Below are 18,260 nucleotides of genomic sequence, written 5' to 3' on the forward strand. Positions count from 1 at the left end.
CAAATATATTTCATGTATGCGCTGTTGCCATCGTAGTTCCTCATAACTGAGACACGTGGGAAACACAGAAACTCACAGCATCTCTGCTGGTCCATTGAGACTAAAACGATGTCTCGGTTTGTCTCGCGTTCAGAGACAGAGGCATTGCCAAAATGGAAATACAGGCGTGGATGTTTTTTTCCTGCATGTTTCTGTAATCATACACACACACCCACACAACATATGGGTCTCATTTTGTGATCGTATTAAGCTTGAGAAGTCTCCTACCTATTGCCATGAAGTCCTCATGGTCCCAGGCCTGCAGCTGGGCCAAGGGTCCGCTGTACAGCAGCAGTCCATCGGCCACGTCCGTGATGAACTCCAGTGACACGTGGCTCTCAAAACAAGGCATCATGGGAGGGAACCAGGCATAGCCGTTTCCTTGGAAACTGTGCTTGTTCTGCTGGCACTCAGGCCCTTCGAACTGAGCTGGGCATTGGCACCTTGGGAAGAGGAGGAGGAGACCAAATTACATGAATTAGTGAATGCCATGAATTTGTTTTTCTTGAAAATCATGTCACTTGGTTGCAACAATTTGAAAATCCCCCTTTCTGAACCACTTACTCTATTTTGTTATTTAAACTATTTTTTTTCCCTGCACTCAGTCTCTCTAAGTCTAATTGTTTTCTTCTCACAGAGCGCCTTCCCCTTCGGCGATCTCTCTCTCTCTCGCTTTTGCTCACTCCATCTGTTTCACTGATGCAGATGTTCTCATTTGTGGCAATACCACAGGGAGAATCGCTACATCACTAGGAAACTCTTCTATATATATTTCAACACATCCAAGTACTTATTTGTTTTTCACCTCTCACTTGCTCCCTTTAGAAAAAGCCCATCCTTGGATTTCTGAATAACCCCTCTCATTATCTTCCTAGGTTTGACTCCTCCCCCACTCGGCCTTGGATCTTTCCAACACTGACATCCGATCTCGCTTGTACATGGGACTCATTCTTCTCACCCATTAAAAAAACATGAACAATTTTTTTTCTCTATACATGGTATTTGATCTGAGAAGTTAAACATAAAAAAAAGCAAAAGTAGGATATTTGCATTAGAAAAGTCCCCAAAAAAGAAAAAGTCTGAACACACGTTGCATCCAGTTGGGTTTACTGTACGAGCGTAGGACGCAACAACACATCAAATAAGAGAAACGCTGATAAACATTATAAGTGTTAATTGTTATTGTATACACAGTATACAGTATGTTGGAGTAAAAACAATCCTGGAGGCTCCCAGGGGCCACCAGCTTATTATAGTTGAACACAGTTTCCAGCAATAGGGTTGTATACATATGGTCTTTACAATATGGTAATTGATGTGCAATAAATGTTTTTTTCTCCTTTTTTAAATACTGCTTCGACTCTCGGTGAGGTATCTCTGTCCATGAGATACATTGAAATGTGCATTGACTCACCATCTGTTGCCACATTTTGTCTATTTACTCAAATGAATAGAAGAGGCTGCTTCCTGTATACGGAGAGGCGTCTATGCAAACAATAATGTCTCACAGTAAATACTGTGAGACATTACATTCAGGCAGCTAACATTTGGCAGGAGAAAACAACTAATTATTTTGGCTCCTCTGCCTGAAGTACAGAATGTCACACACAATTGACTTATTGTTGACGGGACAGTTAATGATTATAAATAAGTTATGACGTTACCGCTGCATGTGCTACATCTGTTAAGAAAAACAAAAAAACATTGTTCATTTGGAGACATATTCATATTGTTCCTGCTGCTGTGTGAAGGCTTCAGGTATCTAAGGGTATAAACCGACAACAAACAAACATCAGAGATGACTTCTCTTCTTTACATGGTGAAAGAGGCCAAACAAACATTCCAGAGAGGTTTGTTTTGTGTGTGTGTGTGTGTGTGTGTGTGTTTTTCTGCACCTAACTCTGTCAACTAAAACCACACAAAGTGTGGATATCACGCTCTCTATAATGTTTATGGACCAACCTCTGAGCAGGAAGTTGGAGAATCTGAGTAACAGTTGTCATGTAGCAGTTTACAACAATGGCGATCTAAAATGTCATAACTTCATTTTTCCATCCTCGGAGACATTTGTGTGAAATTGTCATGATCGACGTACGAGTTCTCGAGTTATGGACAAAAACATACTTGACCACCAACTTGTTTGTCAACCTTGTGTCCAAGAGGATGTTTGAAAAGATTTCCTTTAAGGTTCCTGAGCTATCAGACATTCACGGTTCACGGTCTGGCCGACGTGGCTCAGTGGTGAGCGGGGTCGTCCTTCAATCAAAGGTTGGGCGGTTCGATCCCCGACGCCGCTAGTCCATGTTGTTGTGTCCTGGAGCAAGACCTTTAACCCTGTGGTGTTCCTGTGGTGTATGAATGGTCAGCTAGTCCTGATGTGCACCGTAGCCCCTCCCATCAGTGGGTGAAAGATGACGAATACAGTAGATTGGCGGATGGACACTCTGTAAGCACAATGTCACAACTTAAAAAGCCAGTGTCACAGCCTCCTGTTTTTCCCTGTCTCCTGCTGTTCTTTGTCTTTCTCTGTGTGCAGTGGCCATGTCTCTTCCCTGATCTCCTCCCTTCAGCCTCCTGATTACTACTCATTCACCCCAACGGTCCAGTGTACAGTACATCAACCCCGGTTTTCCGTCCACTCACGGCCAGATGGTTGCTGCGACCTCTGTGGTAGCTTGTTGTTCTCGGCCGCTCAGTAGTGCAGATTCTGAGTTTAATCCAACGGTTTTAATTTCCTTGCGATCCCCTCGTCTTCCTGTAGCTGCAGTTTGGATCCTCCCTCCGTCTCCCTGCCACGCTCTGACCCCGCTCGCTCTGCCTGACCTGCTCTGCTCTACGCGGTCCCCCTGCTACTCCATAACATTACCCCATTGTCCCTTGAAATTCAATTCAATTCACTTTATTTTCTATAGCCCAAAATCACAAATTACAAACTCCCCTCAGAAGGATTTACAATCTGTACAAATATGACATCCCTGTCCCAGGACCTCACATCGAATCAGGAAAAAATCTTTCACGGGGAAAAAAGGGAAGAAACCTTCAGGAGAGCAACAGAGGAGGATCCCTCTCCAGGATGGACAGAAGCAATAGATACCGTGTCTACAGATGAACAGCCTTACAGAGTTACAACAGATTCAAATAAACCTTTGCACTCTGTTACTCCCTGGTCTGTGTTTGGGTCCTCGGCCTCACCCCGTGGCACTGTTCTGTGAGCAGATAAAGCCCGGTTAACCTCCACAGCTCCCGGCTTTGTGGCTTCCTCTGAGTTGCCAGCAAAAATAATAAATCAAAGAACATGGATTAACAATTTGCTTGCACAATTTGTCATATCGTGAACACTTATTATTAAATTGTCTGCGCAAATCTTTCTTCTTCTTCATACATTCACTATCTAATCTAAAGACTACATATAGTTCAAGGCAAAGGTTAAATTATGCAGTACATTTTACGATACTGTGCTGTATGAGCCTGCAGCATTTCTATGAAGCCCAACAGACATTAGAATATTGAAAAGAACTGAATGGATAACTAGGAGAAGCAACTGGAAGCCACAAATATGTTATATGTTTAAGTGAATAAAAAACTTGGTGGCGCTTTATGAAATATCCCACCGTGCCATCTGCAATCACCAGTCGCCCAAGTGGAGAAGAAAAAGGCACATTACATTACATTACATGTCATTTAGCAGACGCTTTTATCCAAAGCGACTTACAATAAGTGCATTTCAACCTAGAGTACAAACTAAGAACAACAAGAATACAGGAAGTAACATTTCCTCAACATAGTCGAACTACAAAAGTACCATAAGTAAGTGCTATCTAAGTGCCACTGAAGTGCTAATCTGTGTTTTAATCCAGATATAGTCGGAAAAGGTGTGTTTTCAGTCTCCGACGGAAGATGTAGAGACTTTCTGCTGTCCTGATGTCAGTGGGGAGCTCGTTCCACCACTGAGGAGCCAGGACAGCAAACAGTCTGGATTTCGAGTGATTAGCTCGAGGTGCAGTAGTCACAAGTCGATTGGCTCTTGCCGAGCGGAGCGAACGTGCCGGGGTGTACGGTGTGACCATATCCCGGATGTAGACGGGGCCCGATCCGTCTAGAGCACGGTACGCCAGGACCAGTGTTTTGAAGCGGATGCGAGCAGCCACCGGTAACCAGTGGAGAGAGCGGAGGAGCGGAGTGGTGTGGGTGAATTTCGGGAGGCTGAAGACCAGTCGAGCTGCTGCATTCTGGATGAGCTGCAGGGGTCAGATGGCCTTAGCAGGTAGACCAGCCAGGAGGGAGTTGCAGTAGTCGAGGCGTGAAATGACCAGAGCCTGGATCAGAACCTGCGCCGCCTTCTGAGTAAGAAGAGGACGTATTCTCCTGATGTTGTGCAGCATGTACCTACAGGAACGCGTCGTCGCAGCGATGTTGGCCGGCACCACGTAGAAGCAGAACGAATACAGGAAATAACTAGAATGGGCACTCGGTAGAGCGCATACCTTCGCATATCACAAGATTGGGCATTGAATTATGAACATTTTGGCATTAGTTGCATGCCAATTGGACAAAAATGTATCGTGCTATGGTAAAAAAAGAGTTTGACCTTTCCATGACCTTGACCTTGACCTTTGACCCGATTGATCCCAAAATCTAATCAAATGGTCCCCGGATAATAACCAATCATCCCACCAAATTTCATGCGATTCAAGAACATTTTGACCTGTTCATGACCTTTGACCTTGACCTTTGACCCGATCGATCCCAAAATCTAGTCAACTGGTCCCGGATAATAAACAATCATCCCACCAAATTTCATGCGATTCGGTTCAATACTTTTGAGTTCTGCGAAAGATTGTGACCTGTTCATGACCTTTGACCCGATCGATCCCAAAATCTAATCAACTGGTCCCCGGATAATAAACAATCATCCCACCAAATTTCATGCGATTCGGTTCAATACTTTTGAGTTCTGCGAAAGATTTTGACCTGTTCATGACCTTTGACCTTTGACCCGATCGATCCCAAAATCTAATCAACTGGTCCCCGGATAATAAACAATCATCCCACCAAATTTCATGCGATTCGGTTCAATACTTTTTGAGTTCTGCGAAAGATTTTGACCTGTTCATGACCTTTGACCTTTGACCTTAGACCCGATCGATCCCAAAATCTAATCAACTGGTCCCCGGATAATACACAATCATCCCACCAAATTTCATGCGATTCGGTTCAATACTTTTTGAGATTTGCGAATAACACGCATACAAATAAATAAATACACGGCGATCAAAACATAACCTTCCGGCATTTTCAATGCGAAGGTAATAAATAAATAAATAAATACACGGCGATCAAAACATAACCTTCCGGCATTTTCAATGCGAAGGTAATAAGCTACAGATCTGTTTTTCTCTTTTTTAAGGCTTCACACAAATTATTTTCTCTCATCTGATTTATCTGATATCGTATTCCCGCCACACCAAAAGTTTTTTCCCGTCGGCAGTCGGGCTCATCAATGGAGCCCGGATCCCCCACTGACTGACTGTCACCCCCAGGACTACCACCTCTTCTTCCACCTTCCTCTCTCCTCCTTCTTCCCGCTCCTTCCTCTTCCTCCTACTCCTCCTCCCTCCTCCTTCTTCTTCCCTCCTGGAGACCTCCTCCACACACGTCACTTTAACATGCACTTTAACTTGAGGCCTCCTCCACACACATGTCACTTTATTTACATGGACTTTAACTTAAACACACGCCACATGTAACATACACTTTTAACTAAAACACACATCACTTGAAGCACACACCCAAACACTTTCACATTATTTGTTGTCTTTCTGTCGTGATGATTGTTGTTTGTCATGTCCAAATGTTGCACCTACCGCCAAAAAAAATTCCTCGTTTGTGTAAACATTCCTGGCAATAAAACTGTTTCTGATTCTGATTCTGATTCTGATTATAGCTCATCTCACCCCTCTCCATTTAGTAGCAATGTGTAAATCTGATGGGAAAGCCATGCATTATTGTAGCGAAATAACACCTCATTCCATGCGACCCTCAGCAATTAGCAAATATACAAATTGAATCCAGACTACGCACAAGCACTCAGCTCAGAGACACACGCTATTTCTCCAGGGCCGTGCCCCGGCTGCTCTGACTGGGGTTCTCATTACCTTCGCATTGAAAATGCCGGAAGGTTATGTTTTGATCGCCGTGTATTTATTACCTTCGCATTGAAAATGCCGGAAGGTTATGTTATGATCGCCGTGTATTTATTTATTTATTCATTTATTTATTTGTATGCGTGTTATTCGCAAAACTCAAAAAGTATTGAACCGAATCGCATGAAATTTGGTGGGATGATTGTTTATTATCCGGGGACCAGTTGATTAGATTTTGGGTTCGGTCGGGTCAAAGGTCAAGGTCAAAGGTCATGAACAGGTCAAAATCTTTCGCAGAACTCAAAAAGTATTTAACCGAATCGCATGAAATTTGGTGAGATGATTGTTTATTATCCGGGGACCAGTTGCTTAGATTTTGGGATCGATCGGGTCAAAGGTCAAAGGTCATGAACAGGTCAAAATGTTCTTGAATCGCATGACATTTGGTGGGATGATTGGTTATTATCCGGGGACCATTTGATTAGATTTTGGGATCAATCGGGTCAAAGGTCAAGGTCAAGGTCATGGAAAGGTCACTCTTTTTTTACCATAGCACGATACATTTTTGTCCAATTGGCATGCAACTAATGCCAAAATGTTCATAATTCAATGCCCAATCTTGTGATATGCGAAGGTATGCGCTCTACCGAGTGCCCATTCTAGTTTATTTATTTATTTATTTGTATGCGTGTTATTCGCAAAACTCAAAAAGTATTGAACCGAATCGCATGAAATTTGGTGGGATGATTGTTTATTATCCGGGGACCAGTTGATTAGATTTTGGGTTCGATCGGGTCAAAGGTCAAGGTCAAAGGTCATGAACAGGTCAAAATCTTTCGCAGAACTCAAAAAGTATTGAACCGAATCGCATGAAATTTGGTGAGATGATTGTTTATTATCCGGGGACCAGTTGATTAGATTTTGGGATCGATCGGGTCAAAGGTCAAGGTCAAAGGTCATGAACAGGTCAAATCTTCTTGAATCACATGGAATTTGGTGGGATGATTGGTTATTATCCGGGGACCATTTGATTAGATTTTGGGATCAATCGGGTCAAAGGTCAAGGTCAAGGAAAGGTCAACATCTTTTTTTTACCATAGCACGATAAATTTTTGTCCAATTGGCATGCAACTAATGCCAAAATGTTCATAATTCAATGCCCAATCTTGTGATATGCGAAGGTATGCGCTCTACCGAGTGCCCGTTCTAGTTGGTTGATGTTATTCACACTTCAACTGCTTCTCCGAATACTCACGGGTTTCAGGCCTGTGGATCCTGTGAAACCACACAAAGATGTGTTTCCTGCAAAAGCATGTCCAAATATAGACGCATATGTGTCTGCATGCACGTGTCTCGGTGTGCTCACGAGGTGCGTGTGTGTGTGTGCGTGTGTGTGTGTGTGTGTTGTAAAGTGCCATATTGAAGTGTCTCTGTGTTCCTCAACTATAAATGTTCGATTCTCCTCACTTCAATATATGTTAGAATGATCGTCTACACTGTCTTCACATTTCTCGAAGTTGTGAACACACCTCCTTCGTCTTGCAGTAGCCGTCAAGAACTCTGATGCTTCACTGGGGATTGTTAGGGCTATTAAAGGGTAACTTCCGTATTTCAAGTTCAATTTCAAGTGACTAACGTGAGACAACGGTCCGGTATTGACATGCGCGCTGCAGCCGCTTGACGGGCGGCAGTGGAATCGCTCCTTCGTGTCCGTCCACTAAAAGTGCTTTAGTTCTTGCCCCCTGGCAGGCAACTTGTTGTTTATCTCTCGCCTGATCCGGTCTGTTTGTTATTGTGGCGTCTCGCTTGGAGAAGTCGCATTCTGAAAGCTTGCTAAATATTCAGCCACGACCCTGGCCATGTTTCAGATTCCTGGAGTGCATCACTACACACTCGGACAACGCCGGCACTTCGCAACTATTACTCATTTCTACCAGCAAAAAAAAGGTGATTTGGGGTTTCCTGGTCTGGAAGATAATGTGTAAACTCAAACCTATCCCTTCAAACTATTATATTTATATATCTTATTTATAGTTAATTTTTTTGGAGTTTGGCAACTCGGTGTAAGTGAGTGCAATCTGGAGACACATTAATTACATCCCAGTTATTAATCCCAGTGATGTGTGCCGCCACATTTTGGGTGTAAACTTGTCAGCGCTGGGTTAAGTGGGCAGACTGCGGCAGCATGTGTTACTTCACCACAGGAGGACCCGACATTAGCCAGTGATAAACTTCCACCTGGTGTGGGTCAGAGGTGGAGGGAGCGCGATGCCCTTTGCTTCGCTCTAAGTGCTGCTGGCAGCGGCGAGGCTCAGCCGGCTGCCAGACAGTAAATGTCTCGCTCTCTATTTCGACACTTGTTCCATACTGGAGATATGATGAAATGGTCCTGATGAGGAGGATGAGTTTATTAAAGACACCTTTGATGGAGCATGAGCCGAGTCCGGACAAGAAGCCTCACGTAACTAATGTCACCAGTTACTTTCGCTGTTGGGTAATTAGTGAAGTTATGCGATTGTTTTTTCAATGAACCAAGGGTTTAATTCGTCAAGTAACCTGCCCATGAAGGCCCGTATGTTACTGCATGACTTGAATGCTGACAGAGTAAAATACACAGAGTTAGAACATAGGTCAGTCTCACATCTGGGTAACTTCCCACATAAATATTGGACACAGAAGATTGATTTTTTTTTTTTACTTAACGAAAGTTGAATCGGGTAACATTTGTCTGGCTGTTTTCACTGATGTAATTAGAACATTGTCTGAATTATAAATACACTTATAAATATTGTTTTTATTAATAAATAATAGTGAAAGATTTCCCCCCCCCCCCAAAACTGAAAGTCTTACATTTTTTATGTAATCAAAACATTTTGTTGGGGTTTTTCAGAGGCGCTAAGGCTCGACTCCGTTCATCGAGACCCATATGTTGTGTGGGTGTGTGTGAGTGTGTATGACTACAGAAACATGCAGGAAAAACATCCACGCCTGCATTTCCGTTTTGGCAATGCCTTCCTAATTCTCTGAACGCGAGACAAACTGAGACATCGTTTTAGTCACAATGGCCGAGCCCTCCAATCCTCTGAAGGCAGCTTTGTTTTGCTCATTCGCTGTCTGCTGGGAATTGTGTTTAACATCGGGCCGGGAGCTGTAATCCCACCCCCGACCCGCAACCCCCTCACTCCCCAGATCTCCCTATTAATCCCGGCACCTCGATTATCTGCATGTACCTTCAATCTTGGGCCATAATCTGCTTGTGGATGTTTGGGTAAACTCATACCTGAAAGCCACTGAACAGAACCCCCCCCCCCCCCCCCGCAGCAGTTCTATCTTGTATTAATTCTTACTTTATCGACGTGTATTATTTCTGCTCCCCTCTTTTCTCTGTTCTCTTCTTTCACCACCCTCTTCCACCATTTCCTCTTCTCTCGTCTTGTTACACTATTCTTTTCCTAATTTCCTTTATTCCCCCGCCCCCGCCCATTCCAACTTCTATCCTAATGTTCTCCATCTCTGACGCCTCGCTTCCTCTCCTCCTGTGAACCTGGAGAATCACACAGCAGATGTGATAGAGCTCAGGTACTGTGGCGTGATTGAAAATGTGACAATCATACGGCATCTGTGTCTCCGGCTTGACAACTTTGCCTGCTTTGCCAGTTTCCCTCCCGTCATCTCTGTTGTTCAAAGACACATTTCCTGCACTTTCATTCCAGTCCAAAGTCACTTTTCACAAAAGATATTTTGGAATCAACAAAAGCCGCAATCTATCATTTTATTCATTTTTTCCATTTCTATTGAAGGCATAGGTTCTCTTTTTTTTCCTCTCTCCAAACTATGAGAGGCCTTTAAAACGATATGGCCAACAAGAAAAGCTTTTACACTGAATTAAATTTAGAACGTTTTAATTAAAGCGCAATGTATTAACTGTCTTTTAAATATAGACATTTAATAACAAAAATTAATAATACATTTATCTAAATTTCTCATGAAATATAATCAGGGGATAATGAACAAAAACTGACATGACAAGTGAAAACTAAGTATTGTACAATATGGCCATGGTCTGCAGCTCTCATTATACCCGGCGGGAGCTGTAGGGAATATTAAAAGATATTTTAGCATAATGGAAAAGTCTTGCTAAATGTTTAAAATACTTGATTAAGAACTTCAATCTGAGTTATCTGAGCGAGGAGAAAATCTGCTTTGTTTATTGAGGGGAGTGTTTATACATCAGAGTACCTGCTCCTTCAGAATTGTAACTGGGTGCTTTCAGTGTCTTAATATGCAAAGCAATAGATGACAGAGAGAGAACGAGACTGTCCACATGTTTAATAAACTGTGTATCTGTGTGTGTGTGTAATCCAAGGATTAAACAGTCACCCTGCTCTGGTCCAGCGGTGAGCTACATTACACGCTTGGCTCCAGCCAGCCACACTGAAACCCTGCACTATTCACTTGCTGCTTTTAATTAAATGAAGCTGAAGGGTAACATTAACTTCTACAAGACACAGAAAGAGAGCTTAGTGGACATGTGTGCGATGAGACTTTCATCTGGTCTCACATATGTTCAGAGGGAGTTTGCACTGTATGTGTGTGTGTGTGTGTGTGTGTTGGAGGCTGAACACACGCGTCAGTGCTGGTGCATCAGGATTAAAAAGGTATGTTAACATCTTCAGCAGAGAACACCTGTTGTAGCAACCGCTACAATCATTTTTATTTGTATGTAATATCTCAATTCGGCCAAGATGGTTCCCTGCCTGTGTATGCCAAATAGAGACACTCAACCATACCTCAAAGCTGAAATTTATCGATTAATTTACTTTCCTCGTTATTTTAATTGTATAGCATTTTCATGGTCGGTTCTACGTTCAAGTCAAACGGAAATTAAACTTTTTTAAAATCTGCTAAAGCATGGAGTAGTATATGAGATAGACATGCTTTTCTTTTAGCATTATTTCAACAGCAACCTACATCCACTTTTACATCTCTTTTCTTCTAAATTAGGCAGCACTGTCTGTATATACATATATATATATATATACAGTATATATATGTGTATATATATATGTATTGTAATTTAGACTAACAGTTGAGACAGTTTTAATCCCTATCCGACACAAGTGTTTCCTTTAACGGTGATAATAGACAACTTTATGTAACTGTGGAAAGCTACTGAGAAAATATTACTATCGTTGGTGGATTACATTGTGAAAGTGAGATTTATAGGGAACCGATCTGAATGCCCATGGTGTCATTATTAAAAGTCAATTGCACTGTGAAATCCACATTTGCTTTATAAATGATGATTAAAATGAAAAAAACACATCCACTGCCACTGTAATTGGTGGCAAAGAGCTACGGAATGCACATTGCATCGGGCTGCATTACACCAGCTACCTTGTCTCCCCTACCACCAGAAGCACCGACAACTTATTTCATTATCACGGTTGTAGTTAAAAGGATTTGTTGAAACGCTCTCACCCCACTTTTGGCCTTGTTTACAGAGGGATTTATGCTAATGAACACACTCTCATTCAGTTCACTTGTTTACGGGGGAATTCGAAACTGGCAGTGCGTGACAGCTAACATGCTTGATTTTTAATCTAGCAGGAGGTTGTGAAAGGTTTGTCTCTATTTATAACATCAGGAAACAGAATAGCAAACAAGAGCTGTATTTTGAGTAAGACTCCACCAGGAATATTGTGAAAATATGCCTTTTGCCCTTCTGCAAGTCAGACCCCAAAGCAGTAAAAAGGCCAGCCGGTTAAATCCGGTCAGGAACTGCAGCTCCAACGTCACTGATCCACCAAGGCCTTGCAATCTAAATGCTATCAAACTAACTGCTGCAAACTGATCATGGACCCTTGGCAGAACACATTAAATAGATGTGTTTTTATATCGGAAAAATGGGGCAAATATTCTGCAGCTTGAGCAATGAACAGTTGGATGAAGGAAACGTGAATACAAGTGTAACATCTTTGATTTGGGGTTGTACAGTGGAAATGAATGAAGGCCAGCGTGGCTGAATTGTTTAATATTCCATATCAGGATTTAGAAAACACCACAGCACCGAGACACACTGGTGAAAAATTAAATGACCTCTTAATGGCAAGCAGATAAAGGACTCTCCTCTGTCCTGGTCTTGTTAGACCTTAGTGCTGCATTCACCACCATTGACCATTGACTCCTGTTACAGAGACTGGAGCAGTGATTGGCATTTCAGGCACGTAACTAATTTGGTTTAAATCTATTTATCAGATCGATCTCTTGTATTTGTACGCGATGGCCTCGCTCGACAACAACCACCGTTAATCACGAGTTCCACAAGGTTCTGTGCTTTGGACCAATTTTATTATTATATACATGCTTCCTTTGGGCAATAATATTATCAAACACTCCATAAAACTTTCATTGTTACTCAACTATATTTATCATATTTATCGATAAAAACCAGAGGAGAGCAACCAACTCTGTAAAAGTTCAGTAGACAAAAAATTAAAAACACAAACATCTTGATGAAAAGTAGAATGGGAGCCAGAGCCTTTAGTTATCAAGCTCCTCTTTTATGGAACTTCCTTCCACAGTCCGGGAGGCAGACACACAGTCACCCTCGTTTAAGAGTGACCTTAGACTTCCTCTTGACAGAGGCTTATAGTATAGCTGGTGATCAGGTTTGCCCTGGTCAGCCCCCCTTGTATGCTGCTGATAGGCTGCAGCCGGATGCGTTTAGGATGCATTGAGAGTACTCTCTTTTCTTTTCTCCTTTCTCTCTTCATCTCAATCACACGCATCTAACTGAGGTTTTGGGCAGGGGATGTCTATGTACAGATTGTAAAAAGACGAGTGAAATTGGGCTATACAAATAAACTGAATTGAATTGAACAAAGCTGCCTCAAGTCATCCTTCTACCAAATTGACCTGTTTGTGTTATTGTCGTAGTTTGCAGTTGAGAAACATAACTTGGTTTCGGAGCCGATGGTGATTTCACAAACGCTTTGGGGAAACATTCGAAGAAGACAAAGTGAGATATTACTGAGTATAACTTATTCAAAATCCTTTGCATGGGTTTGTACATATTCAACATTGTCTTGCTTCCTGCAACCGTACACCATGTATACCAATTTGTGAGCCTTTCATTTTAAGGTGCAATTTAAGAATCCATGTGCAGCATCTTGCACTCTGAATTAGAGACCCATCCCATTACAGACGAGACCGAGATGACAAAAGGCAGACAAATGCAATTTAGAGCAGTCACCTACTTTTCCTTTGTACATCTGCTTGACATTGCTGTGTCGTCCCTGTATTAATGGCAGTGGCTTGTCTGTCAACATGTCAAAGCCGCAAAGAATACTCTTGTTCCATTTTCCCATTATTTCTTTTTAATCTCACTTGATATTCATACTAAACTCTGCTTTTCATTCCATAAAGATGTTTTTTTCAGGGCATGTGAGCTCCCATATGTATGACCAATAAATGGGAATAAAAGGATACACGCAAGAGCCACTCAAGTGCTGAATTGTAGCTGGAGGCCAGGGAGACTCATTCAGACCTTGGCATCAGGAGATTGCACCTAATACGCAAGCCATTTTTAAGATTGCCAGCGTTTCTCCAAATGTTCTTATGAATCCAATTAAAGCAGGACACTTAGGAAGTGTGAGGGCAGAGTTTGATGGGAGGCAATGTGAAAAGTAAACGCATCAGTAAATCGTGACACATCTGCCTTAAACTACCTTTTGTGTTCATAACTACTTAAAATAAATACAGCTGAAAATGATCCTGAAAAGTAAAGCTCAAATGTTTATAGCATCCATCTCCTTGCACTGAAGCCTTGTGTTTTGTAGTTATATCCTGGAGACATTTACTTTTACACTTTTACTCTCTCTGCTATGTTAGAAGAGTCTCAGCCTGTCATCATTCAGTATGTCTCCGACGATTAGTACAGAGCTGCCAACTTTTCAAAAAACCTTGGAGTGAGATTTTGTCGGGTGACAACAATTTTGCCGCGCACTCAGCCACACACGTTGGTGGCTATAATATCAGGAAATTTGAATGAATGTGGCATTGTACCCATGTTGTACCCATGTTGTACCCTGCATCCTGGCCTGGCAAAGGTCTTTTACGAGACATCTTTGCTACCTTAAATAATTAAAATGTTTTTTAATAACTCTACTCTCATTTACAAAAACATGCCTAATTCTATTGCACAAATGTACTGTCTTTATGTTAAATTATTTATAATACATCTTCCTTGTTCAAAGTGTTGTTTTCCTAGGCCTGCAAATAAAGTGATACATGCTATGTGGGCAGCTGTAGCAGCTCCATGGCCACTACCCGTGGGTTTCCCCCCCCAGCACCAAGGATCCGCCCGGAACCACGAGGTTTTGTTGAACGCCATGATTTATTTGTCAGCAAACAACGCACCAGCAGACCGCACACTCTGTGCCTCTGCTCACTTCCCTTCCCTCCAGCTCTGCTGCCCTTTTATACAGGCAGCATCGGCTGCTGACTGATTGCCAATCAGTCAGAGCAGCTGACTGATTGTCAACCAGCCAGCAGCCGAGGCCAGATTGGGGACAGCTGCCACATATCCCCACCACCCGATTTAGGCCGGGGCTCCATCCGCCTTCTCCCTCCCCCATGAGATCTTGGGCGGAGAAGGGGCTCTGGGACCGGCTCGGGACGTGGGGCTCTGGGGACCGGGCTCGGGACGTGGGGCTCTGGGGACCGGGCTCGGACGTGGGGCTCTGGGGACCGGGCGGGGGACGGAAGCTGAAGCCCGCTGGACCGGGAACGGGAGCCGACCAGCCGATGGAGCCGGAGCAGCGGTAGCTGGCACCTCCGACAGGGCCCGGGATCCGGCCCTCCACCGACGGGTCGGCTCGGGGTCGACGGCAGCTCCGACGGGTCCTGACCTCGGAGTCGGCAGCGGGTCCTGGACCTCGGGGGTCGGCAGCTCCGACGGGTCCTGGACCTCGGGAGTCGGCAGCTCCGACGGGTCCTGGACCTCGGGGGTCGGCAGCTCCGACGGGTCCTGGACCTCGGGAGTCGGCAGCTCCGACGGCTCCTGGACCTCGGCGTTCGGCAGCTCCGATGGGTCCTGGGCTTCGGAGGTCGGCAGATCCGACGGGTCCTGGGCCTCGGAGGTCGGCAGCTCCGACGGGTCCTGGGCCTCGGAGGTCGGCAGCTCCGACGCGTCCTGGACCTCGGAGGTCGGCAGCTCCGACGGGTCCTGGGGAACGGGGTTCAACCGCAGAGCCGGCGGGACCAGGAGGGCCTTGAGGAACCGGCGGTTCTCCTCTGCCTGTGCCCGCCCCATCTCCTCAATTCTGGCCAGAATCTGGCCCAAGGTGCTCATCAGCTCCTCCTCTGGTTTCCCAGACTCCATCCCTTCCAGGTGCTGGGTTTCCGGGGGCCCCACGTTGGGCTCCAGTGTAGCAGCTCCATGGCCACTACCCGTGGGTTTCCCCCCCCAGCACCAAGGATCCGCCCAGAACCACAAGGTTTTGTTGAACGCCATGATTTATTTGTCAGCAAACAACGCACCAGCAGACCGCACACTCTGCGCCTCTGCTCACTTCCCTTCCCTCCAGCTCTGCTGCCCTTTTATGATTGCCAATCAGTCAGAGCAGCTGACTGATTGGCAACCAGCCAGCAGCCGAGGCCAGATTGGGGACAGCTGCCACAGCAGCCTTAACAAACAATGCTCTGATGTGTTGAGCATGCAGGATACCAAGAGGTTAACAAGGTGCTCTCCTGCTGCTTGTTATGACAGCTGAGTTTACAACACCACACAAAATCACACGCACAAACAGAACACATTATTTCAAGATTTAAAGTTTAAGAGAGTGAGAACTTAATTGAACCACATGTCATTAACAGGGCTCTTGCGTTTTGAAGACAGGCAAGAGTGACATATCTATCCAGGATGCTTTATTTTCATTGGTTGCTGGATTAAATCTTACCCAGATAGGTTTTTTTCTGATTGGCTATTGTGTAGCCCATTTCTTTTTTTTGATTGGCTGATAAGTGGCACCTCGCAGCAGAACTCCAGGGGAGCGCTTGATTCCTCCACGGTGAGGGCAGCGCGTCCAGCTCATGTTTGCGTGCTGCGGCACATTAAAACATTAAATAGCCGAGTTTTTTCAGCGTGAGAAATACGTGTGGCGGGAGTGCGTGACGTAAGACCGAATGCGTGAGTGTCCCGCTCAATGCGTGACACTTGAGAGCCCTGCACTAACACACCGTAGTCTCTGCTCGTTGTGTCTGTTTAAACATCTTCTTCTGTTGCTAACTTCGGGACTCTTTGGGGTAAATAGGATGTCTTTGCAGCGAATAGGTTTATAGATGCGCTCCTTAGCGCCATCTATCGTCGCGGAGTTTGAAAAGAAACCAACGCGCCTCGGTCCAAAATCAGAATTTATTTTGCCGTGAGAAATTGGTTGTGTGGCGTGAGAGCGTGTGAAAACATGCAAAAGCGTGTGTCACACGGCGAAACCGTGAGAGTTGGCAGCTCTGATAGTATTCATGTTCACGTTGTTTCGGGGTCTGATTTGGAGGAAACATTTAACCGAACCCTCAAACAAATCAAACTGGTGTGTAAACACTAGAGAATAATACTAATTCCAAACTTTAGTTCACCTCGTCTACGACTGAAACACACCGGCAGCGTCAGACAACACACTCGGAAGTTAATGAGCAAAATAAGTGTGAAAAGACCTGGGAGTTAAAATTAAGAGCTCAGCAGATTATTAGAACATTTGAGGCCATAGTATTAAACGGAAGTTCCCTTTTGTGGCAGGTTGTTTGTTTTGATGTGTTCATTTTCCTTCACGTTCTTTAATCACCGACATCATTTGAGAGATAATTCACAGCATGAACGCACTCGCACGCAGTTAAACACAAACCCCCACCGGCACTTTGCCTTCATCTCTCCCTCGCTGTCTCAAAAGCATCATCTTTGAGTTTATGTTCACTCCCTCTAATTTTCTTCTCCCCTGATCTCTTTCTCGTAAACTATTGTTTCCCATGGCCGGACAACACTCGAAGGTTGGGATTAATTAATTGTTGCATTCAGGCTCAACAGCAATTTAAATGTGAGGCGGACCGGTAGGAGAACAGCTTGGGCATCGGTCTGCCACACGCAGAACGTTAGCATCAAACTAGCACTCGAAGATTGGGGCAGCGGGCGGTGTTTAGGCTTGGCTGAGTGGATGGAGTGTAGGGCGGGGGGGGGGGGGGGTTCAGGGAATGGTGTTGGGATAATGTATAATTGGCCTCAGCTGGTGGTTGATTGTAAATCAGCCCCAGCTGGGGATACTCTGTGTGTGTGTGTGTGTGTCTTTCCCCATAAAGGAGCATTTGGGACCAGTGGCGGTGCGTCCATAGAGGGCGCTAGGGCGCCGCCCCTCTTAAAATGTTGAGATGAAGAAAAAAAAGAAGAAGGAAAAAATATAATATATTCTGTCAAAAAACATTATATACCAAATCATTTAAATAATGAATATACTGTGTTGACGCGCTAAATGTGTGTGGGAGACCGTAAGCCCCTGTAAACAACCACTTAAGTTAAATGTGACCAAAAATAATATATCGCCACTCATCATCACTGAGAGAAGCCCCTCCCCCTTTTACGGGCGCCAGCCAAACGTGTGTGTACAGCAGCGAGCAAACATTTCACGGTCGTTGCGGCAAGGACGGCTTCTCATTGGCGGATGAAACGTGAATCTTGGGGCGCAGAAATGTGCGCCCTGGCCAATGACATTGTTTCTTATTTCACGTGACTGGACTATTCGTCGAATCAGAGACCGGTATCGTTCCCTCAGCCCAGAGAGCTCCACGGGGCTACGCGAGCAGGTTGCTCACGGAGCTGTTAGCTGGAGGCTCAGTGAGTAATGCGCTGTTTAGTTTCCCCTGTCTGTTGTTCCAAAGTCCTGGGACTGAAACTCTCTGGACTACAACGGGGTGAGGGATCTAAAGAGCTTCAGACAAGTGTAAAGCATGAATCTTGCCGCAGCCATCTAGCTAACAGCATGAAGCTAACCCTGTTTGCAGAGCAGCAGAAGGAGACCGAACTGGCAT

At 44.4% G+C, this 18,260-nt stretch overlaps 1 protein-coding gene across 1 annotated transcript in view; it reads right to left on the reverse strand.

The window, feature by feature from the left end:
* Positions 1–18,260, reverse strand: part of si:ch211-186j3.6 (neural-cadherin) — a 327,506-nt gene that overhangs the window by 92,807 nt on the left and 216,439 nt on the right. Inside the window, exon 27 of the mRNA XM_056412797.1 lies at positions 268–482. Within this exon, the coding sequence (XP_056268772.1) occupies positions 268–482 (215 nt within the window). The remainder of the gene's footprint in view (positions 1–267; positions 483–18,260) is intronic.

The sequence above is a fragment of the Pseudoliparis swirei genome, chromosome 4 (assembly GCF_029220125.1).
Source record: "Pseudoliparis swirei isolate HS2019 ecotype Mariana Trench chromosome 4, NWPU_hadal_v1, whole genome shotgun sequence".
In the NCBI taxonomy this organism is placed as follows: domain Eukaryota; kingdom Metazoa; phylum Chordata; class Actinopteri; order Perciformes; family Liparidae; genus Pseudoliparis; species Pseudoliparis swirei.